At 36.2% G+C, this 24,034-nt stretch overlaps 1 protein-coding gene across 2 annotated transcripts in view; it reads right to left on the bottom strand.

The window, feature by feature from the left end:
• ABCB1 (ATP binding cassette subfamily B member 1) overlaps positions 1–24,034 on the bottom strand; it is a 217,537-nt gene that overhangs the window by 61,144 nt on the left and 132,359 nt on the right. For both annotated transcript variants that reach the window (XM_032761171.2, XM_032761172.2), the window contains 4 exons: positions 13,132–13,183; positions 9,737–9,928; positions 9,023–9,194; positions 4,220–4,344 (listed from right to left, as the gene is read on the bottom strand). In XM_032761171.2, the coding sequence (XP_032617062.1) occupies positions 4,220–4,344; positions 9,023–9,194; positions 9,737–9,928; positions 13,132–13,183 (541 nt within the window). The remainder of the gene's footprint in view (positions 1–4,219; positions 4,345–9,022; positions 9,195–9,736; positions 9,929–13,131; positions 13,184–24,034) is intronic.

The raw sequence follows: 24,034 nt of genomic DNA, 5'->3' as shown, positions 1-24,034 counted from the left end.
CTCCTCAAAGAGGCCTGCCCCAACCACTGTATTTAACGTTAACTTGACCATTCATCATCCTTACACTCTTTGATTCTTTCAGATCACATTTTTAAATCAATATTTTTATTTTTTCTTTGACAATTCCTTATATTTCTTCCTCCCTTTCTCCATTCCTTCCATTTTTATCCATCTTACTGTATTGACTGAAGAACACACAATATCCTCTGTTTCTGATTCACAGCTGAAAACCTAGAGCCCTAGCTTTGTTTAGACCTTTATAAAATAAAAAAGAAAAGAAAAGGAAAACCTAGAACCTAGCACAGTGCCTGGCATGTTGTAGGTGCTGAATAAATTTGTCAAATAAATAAACTTTTAAGAAATGGCCAACTTGGGAAGGACATTAGGCCATCAGTTTGTAGTCTTACGTCAACTCTTGATCTCCAAGCAAAATTAATTTCAGTTCTCTGAAGGAGACTGTCCTTTCAAAGATACATTCCAGTAACTTATATTTTCTGAAGAAATTATTCCATATGTAAAATACTACTTAGAGCAAATATAGGAATCTCTGGATATAGCTGTGTAAGTCAATTTGTTTATTCTTATAATTAAAATTTGATCATTTTCTCTAGAAAAATATTTTCATATCTAACTAATTAAAGCACTCCATTAAATCTGAATTCCTTTAAACTTTCAGTGAACTAAAATTATCAGATTTATCTAAGTTATAAATGTTGGGCTTCACTCCCACAATGTCCATTTCCTCCTTCTCAGGTTTTATCCATCCATCATTATAGTTTTTGTTGCTAATAATGTCCTTAAAAATATTGTCAGTTCCTCAAATTTAAGATGTCTTTAATTGTAACAAGTACTGGTATTCTGTCATTTTATAAAGCATTAAGAAATGAGTTTAATAGGACATTCCATATGCGGCTAGGACTCAAAGGGCTATACCTCAGTATATTAAGCAACACACAGCAGAACTTTCATGTCTCAATCTTGGCACCAACCAGGTGAAGGAAGGAAAAAATAACCTCCCGGAGAATCTGGACCACAAAGTAGGACTCATGCAGGTCTGAGCATGAATTCACACTACCAGTGTTGTCCAAAAACAATTAGACACAGAATTTAATGTAAGGTGGTCTCAGGTTAGCAGTGCCCTTGGTGAATAGCAGAAGCACACATAAATCCTGCCTGAAAGAATTGGACTTCAATCACAGATCCATAGCAAATGTAAGATGGCACTGACTGATAGGTTTATTTCGATTTCAGAGATGATGGATTCATTCTGAATGGATGAAATACTATATATTTTCTAATTGTTCATTCCTGGTTTATAGGAATGCCATTTATTCTGAATAATGATACATACCCAGAGATCTTATTGCATTTTGTTAGCTTATAAAACCTACTGGAATTTCTGTGTAGACAATCTTATCGTCTGTGAATAACAACAGTTTTCTTCCTGTTTTCCAATCCTTACTGCTTTTCTTTTTTGTTTTCTTTTTTTCATTCTTACTCTTATTTGTTTTGTTGGTCTTATTATCTAGTACTAGTACAACAGTACATAGAAATGATAGTAAACAGATTTGCCTCATTCATTATTTGTTTTTTTTAAATTGACAGACAAAATAGTATGTATTTATTTCATTCATTATTTTAAGTGTTAAAATGTTTTTAATGTTTCACCACTAAATGTTTCCTGTGGGTCTCTAATATATTAAGAAGGTTGTTTCTTATTCCTAGTTTTACGAGTTTTTGTCATGAATCATATATAATTCATGCTTTTCCCCTTACATCACAACAAATTTTTTCTTTTAATCTATTAATATGGTTAATTACATTAACAGATTTCCTAATGTTAAAACCATCTTTCCATTCATAGGATAAAGCCAACATGTTCAGGATGTTTTCAATTTGGTATTTTTCACATGGATTTATTTAGCTAATTATTTATTTATTTATTTATAACTTCTGCATCTATGTTTTAGGTGATACTGTCCTTTAGTTTTCCTTTCTCATATTATACCTGCCTGGTAGTATACTATCAAAGTTACACTAGCCCCATAAAATGAACTCACAACTTTTTTTTTCCATATTCTACAACAATTTATGTAAGATAGGGTTATCTCTTTCTTGAAGTTGTGGTAGAACTTGCCTACAAAATTATCCAGACTTGTGATTTCTGCTTGTGGGAGAGAAGCAGTGGAAAATGGAGATTTTTAACTTTGAATTCAATTCTTTTAATGATTATGGGTTTACTCAGATTTTCTCCTTCTTAAGTGAGGGTTTTAACCTACAATTTTCTAGCATATTATCTATATCATGAGGGTTTTTAAATTTATTGGTATAAAGCTGCAATTTAAAAATAGATTTTTAAATCTGTTACAAGTTTTCCGTATTCATTCTTTTTTTGTTCCTGATTAAACATATAAAATAGTTATTTATAAGTCTTTTTAAAGAATTAGTTTATGAATTTGTCAGTCTTCCACTCTTTTGCCTTTGTTTTCTATTAAATTAATTTTTGCTCTTACTTTTATTATTTCCTTCTAATATTTTATTGTTCTTTCTCTTTCTTGATTTAGATGTTTAGTTCTTTAATTTTCAATAATTTTATATTTCTTCTACCAGATACTCTGGTATCACTGGATTAGGACTCATTTTTAATGTGAAATCCTCAGCTTTGGAGAGAGATTGTTTCCTAGTTCACAGAGTAGTATAAATTCAGACCCCAACTGCAGATAGCAGTCAGGCCTGAGAATCTAACTTCTATGGGGAGATGTTTTCCTCCAGCTGAGAAACCAGGAAGAAGCTGTTAAGTTTCGTCTGTCTTCCAATGCTGTTGGGCTGTTGGGCATATTATTTTTCTGGTCCACCTTTTCTCTGAGGAAAACTGGAAAAGAATTCCAAACTCAAAACTTCATTATGTCTCTGCTCAAATAACAACTAGTCAGAAAATATTTTTCTGAATAACTTATCTAAATAGTATCCTCATGATTCTCTTATTTTATTTCCCCAAATAATATTTACCCCAACTGGCGTATTACCTATTTGATTATTTGTGGTTGTCTGTAACCTTACCCAACCCCATTAGAATTTAAGCTCCATGAGAGCCGGGGATTTATTTCATTGAATATTTGCTCAGTCATTAAGCAGGACTCCTCATTTTATTAGCCAGACATCTTTTAAAGCAAAAGCAAAGACTTTAGCAAAAATCAAAATGGAACATAGATATTGCTTTCCTTTGAACTATGGCACTTAACCATTATAAATTATTCTCAGAGGACATATCTTTATATGTGCGAATATACCATAGAACAAGAGTACTCCAAACACATATGCACAGTTAAAAAAATTATGCAATGAATACTCATGTAAGTATACCTGAGATCAAGAAACAGAACACTGCCAGAACCACAGAATCCCCTGCTGTGTGTTCGGCTGTCCTCACACAACTTCTTTTCTTCCCCAGAGCTAACCATTATTCTGATTTCTGAAAATTCCCTTAGTTTTCTTTATGGCTGTACCACACAATGTAAAACCCCCTTAACCAATACAGTTTACTTTTTCATACTTTCAAAGATATATATATTCATAAGATTGAAATGTTATAGCATCAGAATATTATAATTTATATTCAATTTTAAATAAAATCTGTTTCTGCTTAGAAATCAGTAATCTGATTTATATTATAAATTTCAATAAATTACCACCTATGCTTTCAGAAATCTAATAAAAGGGAACAGTTGCAAGCACACTACTAAACAACACATAATATAAAAGATTTTGAACTTTTGTACACATAAGTGCTTTTTGGTTATATTGTTATCTTCCAAATCATGTGGAAGATAAAGCATATGCCAGCTGAATAGGGGCAGAAAGGAAAATGAACCACAGATTAAAACGTCCGCATAGATCTTACATAAAATACTCAGTCAATCTTAGAGAATCACTAATTAACTTGATAGAGGAAAAAAAGTCGGAGGTATAAAATATATTTCAGCCTTAGGAAACTATTTTTATGTTATTGCCCATCTAGAAAACTCTTTGAATTAGCAGATAAAAGTACAATTAGAATTGCAACTTCTCTAAAATATTAGTTATGCTGTAATATATCCATTAAGCTATTTAAGAAAACATATATATGGGAGAAAATGCTTATAATTAACACTATCAATCTGAAGGGCATTTGAGAAGACAGAATTTAACATATCTATCCATTTAAAAAAGAAACTCAAACCTTTCAAGTTCTTTCTTTTGTCCTCCAAATGCAATCACAGTTCTAATTGCTGCCAAGACCTCTTCAGCTACTGCTCCAGCTTTTGCATAAGCTAAGAGTTCTTTATCAGTAAATGAAGATAGTATCTGTATAAAAATACAATTTTGGATCATGAAAAAAATGTCAATTTTATCTTTTGTAAAGTAAAAATAAATGTATACATAAATGCTGCTTATACATTAATGCATGTGTAGAGCAAAGTCTGTCTTTTACTTGCCTTTGGTCTGTATTAACAGCCACTGGAGTAAACCTCTCCCTGAAACCAGCCATTGATGCAGGAACTTGGGTCCCAGAGGGTCCTATTATGAAAGCTGGATCAATTGCAGTGGGAAAAGGACTAACGCTATTGTACCTAGAATGCTGAAGTGGTCAACTACCTAAATAAAGATTACACATGACAGGCCAGGTGTGGTGGCTCACACCTGTAATCCTAACATTTTAGGATGCCAAAGACGAATAATTGCTTGAGCCCAGGAATTCTAGACCAGCCTGGGCAACATGGCAAGACCCCGCCTCTACAAAAAATTTAAAAATTAGTTAGGTATGGTGGCACATGCCTATTGTCTCAGCTACTCAGGAGGCTGAGGTGGGAGGATCATTTGAGCCTAGGAGGTCGAGGCTGCTGTGAGCAGTGGTTGTGCCACTGCAGTCCAGCCTGGGCAACAGAATGAGACCCTGTCCTCCCCACCCCTCCCCCAAAATTACACAAAACCAATTTATTTTAAAAATTTTGATTAAATAGAATTATATTCTTTCAATAAAAAATTCATAGGCACTTGTGGACTCATTTATGTAAGTAACATTGGTCTATCCCTTCTTGGCATAAAAAGCTCAAAGTTGTTTGGGATTTAACAGTGGATTTCTCCCTTTCTTGTGTGTGAAAGTAAAAGGCGCTATGACAGCTAGAGGAATGGGTGGATGAAGGCAAATGAACATTGATTAGTTATATTCTAAGTGCAGACATTGTGCTGCACGTACCTAGCCTCTTTAGTGCCCAAAATAATATTCCATTGATTCACTAGACATTCCTGACTTCTCAAAGCAATCTTCCTGGGGCCATCGCACCATATTTGCAAAACCATTCACGGTAGAAGGTCTGAGATAGGGTGGCCAGCGCCATCCCTTAACAAACATCTGTAGAATAGAGGAGGCGCATACAACATGCTTTAGGAATGTTTTTCTGCTCTTTCTGAAACCTTATGGTGCCACAACAATTGCCACAATGGAGGCAACCAACAATAGGAAGATCACTTCAAAGTGATACTTTAAAGAAATACTTTAAAGTTAGGCGTTTTTAAAAATGTTATTTTAATTTATTATTAATATATCAAATACCACAATGAATTCTACAAATCTAGCTCCCTTTTCCTTCTATGACCTTCCATCATTATAAGCAGACAAAAGTATTGTTGAATCTTCATTAAGTGTTGTGTTTTTCAGGAGATCATGTCTGTGAGAAGAAAAAAAAAAAGACCCTCTAACCTATCCTATTATCAAGGATATGAAAAGGCCAGGTGTGATGACTCACACCTATAGTCCCAGCACTTTGGGGTGACAAGTGGGAGAATCACTTGAGGGCAAGAGTTCAAGACCAGCCTGGGCAACACATAGAAACCCCATCTCTACAAAACAATTAAAAACTAACTGGACGTGGTAGTACACAACACAGTCATGATGCAGAACAATTCAGTCACAAGGATCCCACCAGAGAATATTATGAATGCTTCTGTGCACATAAACTAGAAAATCTAGAATAAATGGATAAATTACTGAACACATACATCCTCCCAAGACTGAACCAGGAAGAAATAGAATCCCTGAACAGACCAATAAAGAGTTCTGAAATTGAGGCAGTAATAATAGCTTATGACCCCCTAAAAAAGCCCAGGACCAGATGAATTCATGGCTGAATTCTGCCAAATGTAAAAAGAAGAGCTGATACCATTCCTACTGAAAATGTTCCAAAAAATTAAGGTGGAGGGACTCCTCTCTGACCCATTCTATGAGGCCAGCATAATCCTGATACCAAAACCTGGCAGAGATATAACCACAAAAAAACTTTGGGCCAGTATCCTTGATGAACATTGATACAAATATCCTCAACAAAATCCTGGCAAACTGAATTCAGCAGCACATCAAAAAGCTTATCTACCATGATCAAGTAGGCTTTATCCTCAGGATGCAAGATTGGCTCAACAGATGTAAATCAATAAATGTGTTTCATCACATAAACAAAAGCACATGCTTATCTCAATAGATGCAAAAAGGCTTTCAATAAAATGCAACATCCACTCATGATCAAAACTCTCAACAAACAAGGTATTAAAGGAACACACCTCAAAATAATAAAAGCCATCTATGACAAACTTACAGCTAACATTATACTGAATGGACAAAAGCTGGAAGCATTCCCCTTGAAAACTGGCACAAGACAAGGATGGAATCAACCTAAATGCCCATCAATGATAGACTGGATAAAAAAAAAGTGTGGTACATGGACACTATGGAATACTATGCAGCCATAAAAAAGAATGAGATCATGTCCTTTGCAGGGACATGGATGGAGCTGGAGACCATTATCCTTAGCAAACTAACTCAGGAACAGAAAACTAAATACTGCATGTTCTCACTTATAAGTGGGAGCTAAATGATGAGAACACATGGATACATAAAGGGGAACAACACACACTGGGGCCTATTAGAGGGTGGAGAGTGGGAGGAGGGAGACAGTCATTAAAAATAACTAATGGGTACTAGGCTTAATACTTGGGTGATGAAATAATCTGTATAACAAACCCCCATGACACAAGTTTGCTATGTAACAAACCTGCACTTATACCCTGGAACTTAAAATAAAAGTTTTAAAAAGTTAAAATAAAATAAACCTGCCTTACTCTAGCCGGCAGTTGTTCTATTTAAGTTTAGCATGATAGTATTGGCCTACTTTTGTGAGCTGTGGTTCCAGGAGCGGTTTAATATTCAGAGTGTTTGTAGTATTATTTTGGTCGGCTTGATTTATGTGAAGCTTCTAGGGCTCCCACTGGCCCCTGCTTCTGCTGCTTGAGGGAGTGAAAGTGGTTTTTCAAGATCAGACTGCCAGGTCGGGAAGAGTGTGGTGGTTTCCTGTACCAATGCCCTCTAGTGGCCCAGTGTCTCTGGGCGCTGGGAAGACAGTCTTGGGCACAAAGTACAAAAGAGGCTTCCTGGGCCAGGTCACTTGCTGTGATTGGGTCCCTTTCTGCTATGTCTATTTGCTTCTGTGTCTCTAGGTTTGAAGGTAGAGCCTCAGGCTCACAGACACAAAGAGGCTTCCCAGACCCAGAGTGAACTACATTTCTTTTTTAATATGATTGACATCCAAAGAATTTAAGAAATTTGTTTGAAATGATACCAAAAGTATAATGCTGAGTGGGGATTAAAGCTTAGGTCTCTAGCAGCCAGCCTGGGGCTCCTTTTACTAAATAAATAGCATGTGAAGCAATGCATAATTAATCATTAAAAGATTAACTCATGGTGTGTTTTTAATCCTAACTTAAAACAGACATCAAAACATTTTAAGTAGTTTTTCAACAAATACTGATGTGAAGAGTTTGCCACCTAACTTGCTTAACATTCTAGTATACAGAAAAATCAATTGACAAGAAGCTTTTGCCAAATATTTTAGTTAACTGATAATCCCCAGAAACATTATTTGAACTCTATGTTACTCTGAGCAAAAAATTAACAGAGACCTCAGAACTTCAGTTTCTTTCTCTGTAAAATGCGATAATAACTATACTTCAGAAAGATAACACAGGCATTTGCCTGACAATAAATGCTCAATAAATGATAATTATTATTTGCAGAAACAAAATAATATCCATTATACAGGTTAAAATTTCTAAAGTTTCTTAATACCTACAGCCTGACTTATTTTGTGTGATGCTTGGCTTTGGTTGTCCATTCATTACTTTTGCTACATGAATTTATATTGCCTTCTCTAAGTTGTGTTGAACTCCACAAAAATTACATACTGGGCCAATTTCTCTACTGAAAACACACTCATATAAAATCAGTTTGAAATTAACACCATGTTCACCTTGAAATGGAAAATAAGTTTTAAAAGATCACTGGAAACGTGTGCTGGGTTAGAGGGCCACTTCTACCTGTCTGCCTTCATGACAGGAAAGAGAGCTGAAGGCCAAGGATTTATATGCATCCTTAGGGACTAGAAAGTATCTATTTTCTTAAACTATTTTATAACCAAAAATTTAACTATGTATGAATGCTGACAAAACTGTAAAATCAATTTAAAACTTAAACAAAAATCTAGAAAGCCAAAATCATTAAAGTAAAAAAAATGTTAATTGAATGGGACATCTGTTGTTCACTAAACTTGAGTCTCTACTTGCCGTGTGAATAGGGCATCATCCACTAGAAAGCATGGTTCTTTGGAGTTCAGCAAGGTTTTTTTTGTTTGTTTTGTTTTTGTTTTTGTTTGTTTATTTGCTTGTTTTCTTACAAAGGCAGAAGATAGATATGAGAGCTACATTCTTCTTTCTCACCCTTTCCCCAAATAATCACATGGCCAAGAGCAGCATGGAGTCTTGGCAGGGGTGGTACTCAGTGAGGCTGGATATGCTTATCCAGCTGATTTTGAACAGAAAACATAAAAATAACAAGTACAGAATCAGAGTCATCATGTAGTAAAAAGACCTTTCCGTAGGGTGAGAGCAGGAAGGGAGAAGGTGCAGTTCAAAATCTGGATTCACAGGCTTCACCTACCTTTGCCCAGACAGCAGCTGACAGTCCAAGAACAGGACTGATGGCCAAAATCACAAGGGTTAGCTTCCAACCACGTGTAAATCCTACTATAAACCCAGTGAAAAATGTTGCCATTGACTGAAAGAACATTCCAATTTTGTCACCAATTCCTTCATTAATCTTGGAGACATCACTAAAAGAACAGATAGTGTTAGAAATAAATGTCAGAATTGTAAACAACAACTTTTCTCATCAAGCCTGTTTTGAGTGTAGGGTAGTTTATAGCTAGAGTATTTTGTGCCTATGCTTTGTTTTATTTAGCAGAGTACAAGTTTCTACTAGGATATTTGTCATTAACAACAAAAATCCATAGCCCACATGGCCCCAGGAAATGGACATCGTGTACACAAGAAGTATTCAACCTAGGAATTTCAAATTGCTCAGAAATTTCCTCAGAAAGTATCTTGTTTTTCTCTGCTGCACATTCTCAGAGGATTTCTTCATTCTGGCAAAGTCAGTCCTTCATTTAATGCTAGTCATGCAGGTCCCCTCATACCCTGTCAAGGCACTAGGAACAAAAGGATGCACACAACGTGGTTGCTGCTTAGAAGGAATTTTGTCTCATAAGTACCTTTGAATGATACACTAACATCTCCTAACAGATGTGATGACATCTATTGCATTTTACTAAGAATAAGAACCACATCCAAGTTCAACATAAAACTAAATACTTACTCTGTAAGTCGGGTGTTAAGCTCCCCAACATCGTGCACATCAAACCAGCCTATCTCCTGTCGCATTATAGCATGAAAAAACTGTTTTCTAATTTTGTATATTTGTCTTCCAGCTGCCAGGCACCAAAATGAAACCTGAATGTAAGCAGCAACCAGCACCCCAGCACCAATTCCACTGTAATAATAGGCATACCTGAAAAACAACAAGAACACTGCACATGCTCTCTGTTTCCTAATCAATGTACCTTTTCCAAAGAGACCACTCATTCCTATTTTTTCACTTATCTGGGTATCTCGCCATACTTAACAAATAAGAAGGGGTTGTAACAAGCAGAGTTGATAGTCACCATCCAACTATGTTTGCACCAATATGATGGAATGGTTAAGAATTATTTCTGCTTTGGCTCAAATCCCAGCTCTTCACTTCACTGCTGTGTAATCTTAGGCAAGCTGCTTAACTTTTCTAAGCCTCAGTTTTCTAATTATAGTAAAACAGAGATAAAAATACTCATGCATGAAATATACTTGGACCAGTGCCCAGCACATAGTAAGCACTCAGAGAATGCCAGTTACTGTGAAAGATGGTGTGGTGTATTGGGGAATCACAGCATCAGGTAAGACCCACCACTGTAATATTGTCTACTTTTATTACATCAGCATCGGTTGATAAGTGCATTGGGTTGGTCTCTGTACATTGGGGATGAAAAGAAGTGACAGAACTTGTCAGAAAGTGGGATCAATAAATGGAAATAATCCCTTGGCCTTTGGGGCTAGGGATTACCCCTTGGGCTATTAATCTAGGAGAGTTTAGATGCCAAGAGAAAACTGAAATTTTTAAAAAGTAGTTTTATTTCATTTGCCCAACTGGCCATCGTGAGTTATCCTAAAATGCTTAACGAATCAAATAGTGGCCCTTCCAATTTAAATTCTAGCATTAAAAAACACGAGTATTGTCTTAAAAAACAGACCCTTAATCAATCTAGAAATGCTGAATTAATGTTTCCTTGCTCTGAGTTTTCATATTTAAAAAAGCAAACAGGCAGGGTGTGGTGGCTCACGCCTATAATCCCAGCACTTTGGGAGGCCGAGGCAGACAGATCACGAGGTCAGGAGTTAGAGACCAGCCTGGCCAATATGGTGAAACCCTGTCTCTACAAAAACTACAAAAAAATTAGCCAGGCATGGTGGCATGCAACTGTAGTCCCAGCTACGTGGCTACTTGGGAGGCTGAGGCAGAAGAATCGCTTGAGCCCGGGAGGCAGAGGTTGCTGGGAGCCGAGATCGTGCCACTGCACTCCAGCCTGGGCGACAGAGCTAGACTCCATCTCAAAAAAAAAAAAAAAAAGGCAAACAATTCACGCCTGTAATCCCAGCACTTTGGGAGGCCGAGGTGGGCGGATCACAAGGTCACGAGTTCGAGACCAGCCTGACCAACGTGGTGAAATCCCATCTCTACTAAAAATACAATAATAATAATAATAATAATAATAAAATTAGCTGTATGTGGTGGTGCACACCTGTAATCCCAGCTACTCAGGAGGCTGATGCATGAGAATCATTTGAAGGCCGAAGTTGCAGTGCACAGAGATTGTGCCACCTCACTCCAACCTGGGCAACAAAGCAAAACTCCATCTCAAAAAAAAAAAAAAAGAAAAAGAAAACAATTCTTGGGCTTCACCAAACAATTAATTTTTAGGTTAAAGGCAAACATTCTAAAATGACATACAGTATTCCAATATTCTCACTTTTTGAACTTCACTACTTACCATCTTCAAATTAAACTGTGTGCTTGAATCATGCAGAAGCTATAAAGATGGCTAGGTAACAAGCAGACAGTCTCTGACATTGCTGTTCACAATTCAGTACTCAGCCCATCAGGAATCTTGCGAAGCAAGTTTTCCCCAAACTCTACCTTGTAACTTACAACGCATTTATCAAGGAAGATGTAATTAGAACACTAAGTTTTAGTTAACAGATAACTCAATAACTAATTACTATCTAAGTGTTCATGATACAGTAAGAGACAGTATTCTATCTAAGTGTTCATTATATAGCAAGAGATAGCTAATAGAAACCCCACATCACAAGTAGAACTCATGCTTTGAGAATAAGTTAATGTATTTTAAACTGTCAGTGTATGTTTACTCAAAAGCATGTACATGATGATTAAAAGACATTCTGTTTCATTTTCCCCAATGTAAAAAACAATGCCTCTCCACAGGAATATTTGGAGGTATTTGCTCCTCAACTTTCAAAATATGATAAAGTGTCTCCATTTTTGGCAGGGCATGGCGGCTCACACCCGTAATCTCAGCACTTTGGGAGGCCAAGGCGGGTGGATCACCTGAGGTCAGAAGTTCAAGGCCAGCCTGGGTAACATGGTGAAACCCAATCTCTACTAAAAATACAAAAATTAGCTGGGTGTAGTGGCACACGCCTGTAATCCCAGCCACTTGGGAAGCTGAGGCACGAGAATCACTTGAACCCAGGAATTGAAGGTCGCAGTGAGCCGAGATCGCACCACTGCACTCCAGCCTGGGGGACAGAGTGAGATTCTGTCTCAAAAAAAAAAAAAAAATCTATTTTTTTCAAACGTACCCAGATCATTTATGCCATAATGTAGAATCATTTTCTCCTGATTCACCTACACGTACCTTTGGACATCTGTTATAAGCTGTTCTGGGGAATAAACTTCAAGATACGTAAATCATTAACCAAAAGCTTCCCCAGTATGAGTTAAGAATTAGAGAGACTATATTTTTTCTGGGATGTTTTATTTTATTGTTCAGAATCAGATGTTGAGCTTAAAAAAATTCCTTTTGGCTGCTTTCATTATCACATCATGTCTGAAAACATCCAGGAAACAAATAAATAATCATAAGCCATTGAAAATAATTATTCTCTCTCTCTCTCTTTTTTTTTGGGGGGGGGGTGGGGGACAGGGTCCTGCTCTTTCCCCCAGGCTGGAGTGCAGTGATGTGATCATAGCTCACTGCAGCTTTGAACTCCTGGGCTCAAGCGATCCTCTCACATCAGCCTCCCAAGTAGCTAGGACTGTAGCTATGTGCCACCACACCTGGCACATATATATTATAGAAAATAATGATTCTTAATTCAACTATATTTTAAAAAGCTACCTTAAACTCCTCTAATTTCCTTGTATATTAATATGATATTCTACATTGATCATATATGTCCATTTTAAGCTTAACCCTAACTTTTGTATACTTTATGCAGCTAATTCTTTTCTTAAAAAGTCTACATATACTCTTGTGAAAACTAACAAGAGTATTGTTCTCCTCAAAATTTCTGTGATGATAATGCAAAGTTTTAAACATTTATACAACTTGATGAATATAGAAAAGCTTAACAATAGTAAGGAGAATGTCTAATTACCTGGTCATGTTTTCCTCCAGATTCATGAAGAGCCCTGTATCATTGATATCACCTAGACCACCACAAAACAAACATACACCATTTATGTCTCTTTAGTCTCCATTAAAAATAAACATGTGAAAATGAATCGAACTCACTTCACTTAATGATTTACACAAAAATAGGTCGAACTGACTCAGTTTTAATTGTGTGTAAGCATTATGGCATTCATTCAAATACTTCTCTGCTGACTGTGTGCAACCACATATACACTAACTCAATGATGTTTATTTGCAAGAAGAAATCCACATTCGGTAAGAGGTAGTCTGTCAGCAGAAATATCAGTGTCCTTGAATTAAAATATTTTTTGGAATATCACTCCAAGATCCCATTAAAGAAAAATCTTTTGTCCTGATAAATGCCACTGAGTACTTGGTACTAAGGTATATATTTAAAATCTAAGCATTTTTCCAGTTTTATTCTTATTTAAAAATATCAAATACAAAGAACAGTGTAATAAACACCAGTGAGCTCATCACCCAATATTAGCAAATGCTAACATTTTTGGATAAAAAGTACATTATAAAAGTATTTCATAACTTTACCCCTAACTCACAGACACACACACACACACAGACACATACACACACACAAGCACTGTTCAACATTTTGGTGTGTACATTTTCAGATTTTCTTTTATGTATGCATGTATATACACATAAACACACATACTTATTTTTTAACAATGGAGTCATAGTTTACATTCAGTGGCCAGATTTTTTCCTATCAGTATATATATGTGTGTATCTATTTTTTCAATGTTGCAACTATTTCACTTGTTTCCAATATTTTACTGTTACAAGCAATGCTGTGTTAAACATACTTATATACATATGTTATAAATGTACAAAGAGTAAATCTTTTCTAGGATAAATTATCACAATTGAGACTGCAAAAAGTTATGTTAAAATGAAAGGGCCTCATTTGAGTCTGATTTCGACAGGTATGGAAAAGAGGGGAAAAACTATTTCTAGCAAAGTGAACAATATGGACAAAAGTCAACGGCAAATTTGAAGAATGGGTAAGCCTGTTTTTGACAGGCGTAGGAAGTGTGTTGTGTGGATGGAGGGAGGTGGTTATGTAGCTGGAAAGATAATCTGGGTCCTGCAGGTAAGGTGCAAGAAAACAGACCAGCAGTCGTTCAACAGTTTTGAGCAAAATAGGATATAATTAGAAGTATGTTCTACGAGAGTTTAGCCACCAGCAATGTATACGATTAACTGGAATGTGGAGAGACTAAGGGACTTGAGCTACTATAACTATGTAGGGGAAGAGAGTCTAAATGAGAATAGAAAAGAAAGCAAGTACTTACGAGATTTATAGAGGAAGAAGTTACAGGACTTAGCAACTGATAGAATAGAAGTAGAGAGAGTAAAAATTTTAAAAATGATCAAGACATCAAGCCTAAGCATTTGGAGAATGCTAGTGTCATGGTGGGAAATAAGAAGTCAGCAAAAAGAGCTACTCTGGTCAGAGGAGAGATTATTAGTTTGGTCCTGAACATTTTTGTTTTGCAGTGCCTGGCACATTCAATTGAAGATGTCCAATAAGTATTCAGACTGTAACTTTCCAGTTTTAGAGAGAGTTCAGATCTAAAGATTAAGGATTCATGTGCTAGAGGCCACAGCTAAATCCATCTCTCCTTACCCATAAGGACAGGCCAGCAGATAGGGAGAAAACAGCAGGCCAAGCACAGAATCCTGGAGAAAATCCATTAAAGGGTAAAACAGAAGGTAAGGAAGAAACAAAGAGATGCAGAAGCATAGAAAAACATGCAAGAGGGATTCTTGACTGCTTTGCCTTATGTCAATACAACAATAAACTTTTTCAGATTGAATTTTTATTTAAATCAGTTGTAAGATTTCTTCTGCTCCACGTTTTCAAAAATGAAACAGGACATTGAACAGTCAGGTGAGGATTTTTCTCCAAATCAATCTTGGGAAACCTTATGTTATCTATCTTCTCTATTTACCAGGAAATGTCTCTATATAGTATTAATTGTTGCCAGTATGTCACTACCAAATGAAGACCAGTTTTCAAGTCTAACTAAATATCTGTTTTCTACTCATTGTTTCTACCAGTTTTCTCAATTCTTAAGATAAGAAGCCAAGATAATTTAAACAAATGTTCTTCAGCAATGATGTCTTCTAAGTCTACAGTCATTTCTAAATAGCTCAAAAAGTAAAAAATTTTGTTTAAGGTCAAAATTGTCTCCTTTTTATTTGTGTGTCCAATTACACCATACCTATAGCTTCAGCCATCAAAATACATAGAAAACAAGTCTAGTACCAAGTTCATTTTATTTGTGCTTCACCTTTCAAAGTGTACCAGTCAAAATAAAAATCGGGCATTCAACAAAGAAGTATAAATAATTCTATTATAAAGTCACATGCATGCATATGTTCATTGTAGCACTATTCACAACAGCAAGGACATGGAATAAACCTAAATGCCAATCAATGACAGACTGGATAAAGAAAACGTGGTACATAGATGCCATGGAATACTATCCAGCCATAAAAAAGAATGAGATCATGTCCTTTGCAGGGACAGGGAGGGAGCTGGAGGCCCTTATCCTTAGCAAACTAACAGAGGAAGAGAAAACCAAATACCATGTTTTCATTTATAAGTAGGATCTAAATGATGAGAACACATGGACACACAGAGGGAAACAACACACACCGGAGCCTTTTGGAGTGTGGAGGGCAGGGGGAGGGAGAGAATCGGAAAAATGACTAATGGGTACTAGGCTTAATACCTGGGTGATGAAATAATCTCTACAAAAAAACCCCATGACACACGTTTACCTATGTAACTATATTAGTCTGTTCGTATGCTGCTGATAAAAACATAGGTGAGACTGGGTAATTTATAAAGAAAAAGAGGTTTAATGCACTCACAGTTCCACATGGCTGGAGAGACCTCACAATCATGGCAGAAGGCAAAGGAGGGGCAAAGTCATGTCTTACATGACGGCAGTCAAGAGGGCACATGCAGGGGAACTCCCATTAATAAAACCATCATCCTTTATGCAGTGGACTGTCATTGAAGGTTATCACCAGTTTGTAGGACCTCATTATCCTGGTTCTCCTACTTCTACCGCTCTGATGCTTCTCCCTTAGTCTCAGTTACTGATCCCTTATGCTCTCCCTCTTTCCTACACACTGGTGTTTCCCAGAACTCTATGCAGGCTCCAGGCTGACCTCTGCCACTTCCACAGCTTCAGTGACCCCAAAAGATATCTAGAGCTATTCAAATCCACTCCCTCTTCACAGTTAATGCTCTGGTTCAAGTCCCCATCATTTTTTACCTCTCCTGTAACAAGACTACTGTAACTAATCTTTCTACCCCAGTTAGGTCTTCATATTGTCCCCAGATTTTATGTTTGAAAGCAAAAGTATAATCATAGTGCTTCCATTGATAACCTTCAATGACAGTCCACTGCATAAAGGATAAAGATCAAGATCTATGATACATCACATTAGTTCCTTTGCAATCTTGCCACAATATACACATGAAAGAAAATATGTTTGAAGTACCAACAATGATTTCCCAGATATTTTCTTTATCCCCACACCTATCTCATCATTTCAGTAGCTAGAGCACTGTGCAGTCACTGTCTTCAGTCTTCAGAGAGGGCTGCTGCTGCATTAAAAAAATTTATATACATAATAAAAGCCAAGAAGAAACCTGCACTATATATATAATGTTCCCAAAGCCTATGCCTTTGAGGGTTAGAGAGGAAACTGAGCATGACAGAATATTTTGTTTAAATTTCATGAGATTAAGCGCCACCCTTTAGACTGAAAAAATATTTTCCACATGCTGAGAAGAAAATAAGTAGTTGAGAATTGCTGACTACATAGGCACTGGAGGATCCAGGAAAAAGAAGACTGCCTCCTGCCACCTAAGCATACCCTAGAGCAAGACCTCAGAAAAGGAAATGTGTAGTGAGTTGAAGGGACAGCTTTAGAACAGCTTCCAAGAGTCTCTTTGGACCTAGAGAGATACGGAAGGAAGAGAATGACATCAAAGCTTCTAAGAGAGGAGGACGAGAGAGCTTGACGGAATGCCTGTGTAGATGATGATGCTGAACAACACTTGGTCTTCTCACTCATCTGAAACTATGTTGGCCTACAAGACACACCCTAGGGAAAGGTGAGGGCTACCCCAAAATAACTGAGATTGGGTTTTTGCCACATTTGCTGAAGAGGGACTCAAAATAGAAATTATGTTATACAAAATAAAAGTTATGATTTTTGCACACTTGGATTCTGGAATAATAGTTACATTTGCTACATCCCTTTCTAGCGTCAACTCACTTCACTCCCCCATCCCCATCTTCACCAGGTTTCCCCACTTCTGTGTAGCCCTGGCTGTAAGCACACCGAGGAGTTTACTGTTCCCTAACTATCCTATTTGCTTCCTTCAAGGCTTTATCCATTCTGCTTTCTGTAACTGGAATGCCCTTTATCAAAATTTTTCTCCTGGAATATACTCTTCCTCCATGAATAAGCTAAAGTATTACATCATCTTACCCCTAGCAGAGTGACTTATCCTTCAGTAGAACTCCATAGTAATTGACAGATGATTCAACTTACTAAGTCATACAAAAATAGAAGTATGACTATTTACACCTATCTCTTCCTCCCACGCCCATTGGTGTGAGGTCATAGAAAACTGAACTATATCTAGTTTATCTTTATATGTCCAGTGCCCAACCTGTTGTATCTGCTATAACTTAGCATATTCAAAAAATTTACAAGTGGTTTCACAGAGCTACTACACAAGCCAGACCATTTATCAAAATATTCCATCCAACCATTCTCCTACTTTGTATACAAGTGTCTCACATATTTTAAGATTAAAGAGAGATACATTAGACCATTCTACGTGGCAAGAAAAGCCTTTTCTAAACCCAAGCAAGACTTTAAAGGATAAGACTGTACCATTTAGGGATTTTTTATCTGACCTAAATACTTCAGTTCATTTAGTAACTTTAATAACTGAACACTTAAGAACAGTATGAATAAAAAATATATAACATGGATACATTGGTATAGATAGTCTTATCCTTTGATGATGCATTGATAATTCCCTAATTGGTAAACTGAGATTATATTGAAAAGGTGGTTTTCAAACTGTCTTCCACAGAGACTTCATGCCAGGCATCATTCCAGACACTGAAGATACAACCCAGAATGAGCCACTTTCTCTAATATCATCGGATTTCTGTTCAAGCAAGAAATCCTTTCACTTTTAGGCCTCAAACTTCAGGTGACAGGGTAACACTGCTGACCTATTTAGCACAGTTTTTCCCAGGAACTTCCATTTTTTTTCATTTAGCTTTTCTACCCATTTAAGAAGCTCTAATAAACCAATAAACTACTCTTCTTGTGCAGAAAGCTCCATCAGCCACAGGGAAGGGGAATTTGGATCTTTTGCCTAAATGATAAATCCCTATGACATTGGTCCAAACTGAAGCCTGTGACTCAGTGTAGTTGGGCTTACTGCAGGTGACAGAGATGATTCCAGGAACTACAGTCTTTTTATGTGAGCTGTTTATACACTTCTGGCCTGAAGAGCTGTGCCTCTTGCCTGACCTTCCTGACACACTAAAAATCAAACTTACAGGGCAGCATCCAAGAGATTTAAAAGACCAAGTGCTGGCATTTGCTTCCAATTTAGGCAGAGTGTGAAAACCACTAGTAGAGTGAAAAAGATACCAGACTGAAAAGTAGGATTCCTGGCCCAGGAATTCAGCTCTGTCAACCTGCAAGCAATTCCATTATGGCCACATTAATTCAACTTCCTGGGCATGTATGTCTATAAATTATGGGTTCAGGCTAGATAACATCTAAGCCCCTTTTCACCTACAAAATTCTATTGTTCAGTCTTTTATTTATTCATCCAATTTCTTAAGCACCTAGAATGGGTTAGGTACTATCTGTATATCAATCTTTATTTTTTGCTGTTTTTCTAATATATTGTAGAGATTACATTGTAACTAATTCTACTTTTGGCTTGAAAATCATTAACCAAAAATATTATTATACCATATATTATTATGGTCTTAGGAAACTGTACTATATTTTGTTTATCTTTATATAACCAGTGCCCAACCTGTTGTATCTGCTATAACTTAGCTTATTCAAAAAATTTACAAATGGTGTCACAGAGCTATACATATACACACACACTATATATAAGTGTGTGTGTAAGTATATATTATATATAAAATATAATTATATGTAAGTATATATAGATACTTTTACACACATATATAATAGTATTAATCTCATGTGTATTTAAGAATTAAAAGAGTTACTGCGTGTAAAGCTCTAAGAACAAGACCCAGCACATAGTAAATGTTCAACGAGGGCTGGCTTTAGTTATTGCTAACAATTGAGTTCTTCCTCAAGGCTTGGGGCTCCCATTCCTTCTACTTTTCTCCATAATCTATCCCAGAGGATTTAACATCGCATTCAACTTAAATAAAGCCAAGCTGATAGTCCTGGTTTTTTTAGTTTTATTTTAAAATTTATTTAATTTTAATTTTAATTTATTTTTAATTTGGGTGGCACATAGTAGATGTATATATTTACAGGGTGTATGAGATATTTTGACATAGGCATACAATGGATAATAATCACATTAGGGTAAATGGGGTATCTATCACCTCAAAAATTTATCCTTTCTTTGTGTTACAAACACTCCAGTTATACCCTTTTAGTTATTTTTAAATGTGCAATAAATTGTTGTTGACTGTAGTCACCCTGTTGTGTGATCAAATACTAGATGATATTCATTCTAGTTAACTATATATTTTTGTATCCATCAACCATCTCCACTTCTACCTCTGCCACCCCACTACACTTCTTGGCCTCTGGTAAATGTCATTCTACTGTCTATCTCCATAAGTCCAATTGTTTTAATTTTTTAGCTCCTACAAATAAGTGAGAAATGTGAAGTTTGTCTTTCTGTGCCTGGCTTATTTCACTTAATATAATCTCCTCCGGTTCCATTTTTGTTGTTGCAAATGACAGGATCTCATTTTCTTAAGGATGAATAGTACTCCATTGCGTGTATGTATCACAATTTCTTCATCCATTTACTTGCTGATGGACAGTTAGGTTGCTCCCAAATCCTGGCTATTGTGAATAGTGATGCAATAAACATGAGAGTGCAGGTTCCATATATTGGTTTCCTTTCTTTTGAGTATTTCCCCAGCAGAGGAATAGCTGGATCATATGGTAGTTTAATTTTCCATTTTTTGAGGAACCCCCATACTGTTCTCCATCATGGTTGTACTAATTTACATTCTCAAAAATGTACAAGTTGTAAAACAGTGTACAAGGGTTTTCTTTTCTCCACATCCTCGCCAGCATTTGTTATTGCCTATCTTTGGATAAAAGCCATTTTAACTGGGGTGAAATGATATCGCATTGTAGTTTTGACTTGCATTTCTCTGATGATCAATGATGTTGAGCATATTTTCATATACCGGTTTGCCATTTGTATAGCTTCTTTTGAGAAATGTCTATTCAGATCTTTTGCCCATTGGTTAATTGGAGTTTTTTCCTATTGAGTTGTTTGAGTTCCCCATATATCCTAGTTATTAATCTGATGTCAGATGGACAGCTTGCAAATACCTTTTCCCATTCTGCCGGTTGTCTGTTCACTTTACTGATTGTTTCCTCTGCAGTCCAGAAGGTTTTTAACTTGATGTGATCCATTTGTCCATTTTTGTTTTGGTTCCTTGTGCTCGTAGGGGTATTACTCAAGAAATCTTTGCCCAATCTAATGTCCTAGAGAGTTTCTCCAGTGTCTTCTTTTAGTATTTTCATAGTTTCAGGTCATAGATTTAAGTCTTTAATCCATATTGATTTTATTTTTGTATATGGTGAGAGAAAGGGATCTCGTTTCATTTTTCTGCATATGGATATCCAGTTTTCCCACCACCATTTTTTGAAGAGACGGTCTTTTCCCCAATATACATTCTTAGAAACTTCGTCGAAAATTAGTTCACTGTAGATTTATGGATTTATGTCTGCATTCTCTATTCTGTTCCATTGGTCTATGTGTCTCTTTTCTTTGTACCATGATGTTTTGGTTACTAGCTCTGTAGTATAATTTGAAGTCAGGCAATGTGATTTCTCCAGTTTTGTTCTTTTTGCTCAGGATAGCTTTGGCTATTCTGGTTTTTTCGTGGTTCCATGTAAATTTTAGGATACTTTTTTCTATTTCTGTGAAGAATGTCACTGGTATTTTGATAGCGATTGCACTGTCTGTAGATTGCTTTGGTAGTACAGACATTTAAAAAATACCCATTCGTCCGATCAATGAACATGGAGTATCTTTCCATCTTTTGTGTCCTCTTCAATTTTTTGCATCAATGTTTTACAGTTTTCATTGCAGAGATCTCTCATTTCTTGAGTAAAAGTTATTCCTAGGTATTTATTTCATTTGTAGCAAGAGTAAATGAGATTACTTTCTTGATTATCTTTTCAGATTGTTTGCTGTTGCCATGTAGAAATGCTACTGATTGTTGTACGTTGATTTTGTATCTTGCAACTTTACTGAATTTATTTATCACTCCTAATAGTTATTTGTTGGAGTCTTTAGGTTTTTCCAAATATAAGATTCTATCATCTGCCAACAGGGATAATTTGACTTCTTCCTTTCCAATTCAGATGCCTTTTTTTTTCTTTCTCTTGTCAGATTGCCTTCGCTAGGACTTTCAGTATTATGTTGAAAAACTAGTGAAAGTGAGCATCCTTGTCTTGTTCCAGATCTTGAAGGAAAGGCTTTCAGTTTTTCCTCATTTAGTATGATACTAGCTGTGGGTCTGCTGTATGTGGCTTTTACTTTGTTTATGAATGTTACTTCTATACCCAGTTTTTTAAAGTTTTATCATGAAGGGTTGTTGAATTTTATCAAAGTCCTTTTCATCATCAACTGAAATTATCATATATTTTATATTCTTCATTCTGTTGATACGACATATCACATTGATTAGTTTGCATATGATGAACAATCCTTGCATCCCTGGGATAAATCCCATTTGGTCTTGAATAATATTTTAATGTGTTGTTTTTTTATCCATTCAGCCACTCTGTCTTTTGATTGGAGAATTTAGTCCATTTAGATTCAATGTTATTATTGATAAGTAAAGACTTACTCCTGCCATTTTGTTTGTTGTTTTTTGTGATCTTCTCTTCCTTCTTTCCTTCCTTCTTGTCTTCCTTTTAGTGAAGGTGATCTTCTCTGGCGGTATGTTTTAATATCTTGCTTTTAATTTTTTATGTATCTGCTGTATGTTACTTTATTTGAGGTTACCATCAGTTGTGCAAATGATATCATATAACCCATTTTTAAACTGATGGCAACTTAATGCTGATTACATACACAAACAAGCAAAGGGAAAACTAATACAAACTCTACACTTTAACTTCATCTCCCTACTTTTTATATCTGTATCTGTTTATATCTTATTAGACTGTGTCTTGAACAGTTATTGTAGTTATTATTTTTGATAGGTTCATTTTTTAGCCTTTCTACTCAAGATACGAGTAATTTATACACCACAATTACAGTGTTGTAATATTCTGTGTTTTTCTGAGTACTTACTATTACCAGTAAGTTTTGTACCTTCAGATAATTTCTTATTGTTCATTAACATCATTTTCTTTCTGATTAAAGAACTCCCTTTAGCATTTCTTGTCTAGACAGGTCTGGTGTTGAATAAATCCCTCAGCTTTTGTTCATCTGGGAAAGTCTTTATTTCTCCTTCATGTTTGAAGGATATTTTCATTGGATATACTATTTTAGGATAAAAAGTGTTTTTCTTTCAGCACTTTAAATATGTCATGCTACTCTCTTCAGACCTGTAAGGTTTCCACTGAGAAGTCTGCTTCCAGACATATTGGAGCTCCTTTGTATGTTCTTTGTTCCTTTTCTCTTGCTCCTTTTAGGATTCTTTCTTTATCCTTGACTTTTGGGAATTTGATTGTTAAATGTCTTGAGGTAGTCTTATTTGAGTTAAATACGCTTGGTGTCCCACAACATTCTTGTACTTGAATACTGATATCTTTCTTTAGGTTTGGGAAGTTCTGTGTTATTATCCTTTTAAATAAACTTTCTACTCTAATCTCTCTGTCTACCTCCTCTTTAAGGCCAATAACTCTTGGATTTACCCTTTTAAGGCTATTTTGTAGGTCTTTGGGTGTGCTTCATTCTTTTTTATTCTTTTTTCTTTTGTCTCCTCTGAGTGTGTGTATTTCAAATAGCCTGTCTTCAAGCTCACTAATTCTTTCTTCTGCTTGATCAATTTTGCTATTAAGAGACTGTGATTCATTCTTCAGTATGTGCCGCTGGTGGGGGAGGGGAAGAGTGGTGCAGGCAATTCAAGACTCTCTTTCCTATCTTCTTCAGTGCCTCTTTCCTTAATATGATGTTAAAAACAAATAGTGTGGTCACTCACCTGGATTTTAGTTCTTATGAAGGTGCTTTGTTTTGTGAATAGTTGTTCAATTTGGTGTTCCTGTAGGGATGGGGGCGGGGGTGATGATTTCTGGAGGCTTTTGTTTGGCTATCTTGTTCCACCCCCTCCTTACATTTTATTATTTTTTAATCTTTTAAGTTTTATTAGAGACAAAGTCTCACTATCTTGCCCAGGCTAGCCTTGAACTTCTGACCTCAAGTGATCCTCCCACCTCAGCCTCTCCAGTAGCTGGGACTACAGGCACACACCACCACACCCAGCTTCTAGTCTTATTCTTTATGCCAAGATTTAGTGTCATTTCTTCAACTGCCTGGATGTCATTTTACATGCGCCCCACCTGCCATCTTCACCACAATACAT

The sequence above is a fragment of the Hylobates moloch genome, unplaced genomic scaffold (genome assembly GCF_009828535.3).
Source record: "Hylobates moloch isolate HMO894 unplaced genomic scaffold, HMol_V3 SCAFFOLD_1, whole genome shotgun sequence".
Taxonomy (NCBI): Eukaryota; Metazoa; Chordata; class Mammalia; order Primates; family Hylobatidae; genus Hylobates; species Hylobates moloch.
The sequence above is the reverse complement of the archived record's forward strand: the minus strand, read 5'-3'. Positions and strand labels throughout refer to the sequence as shown.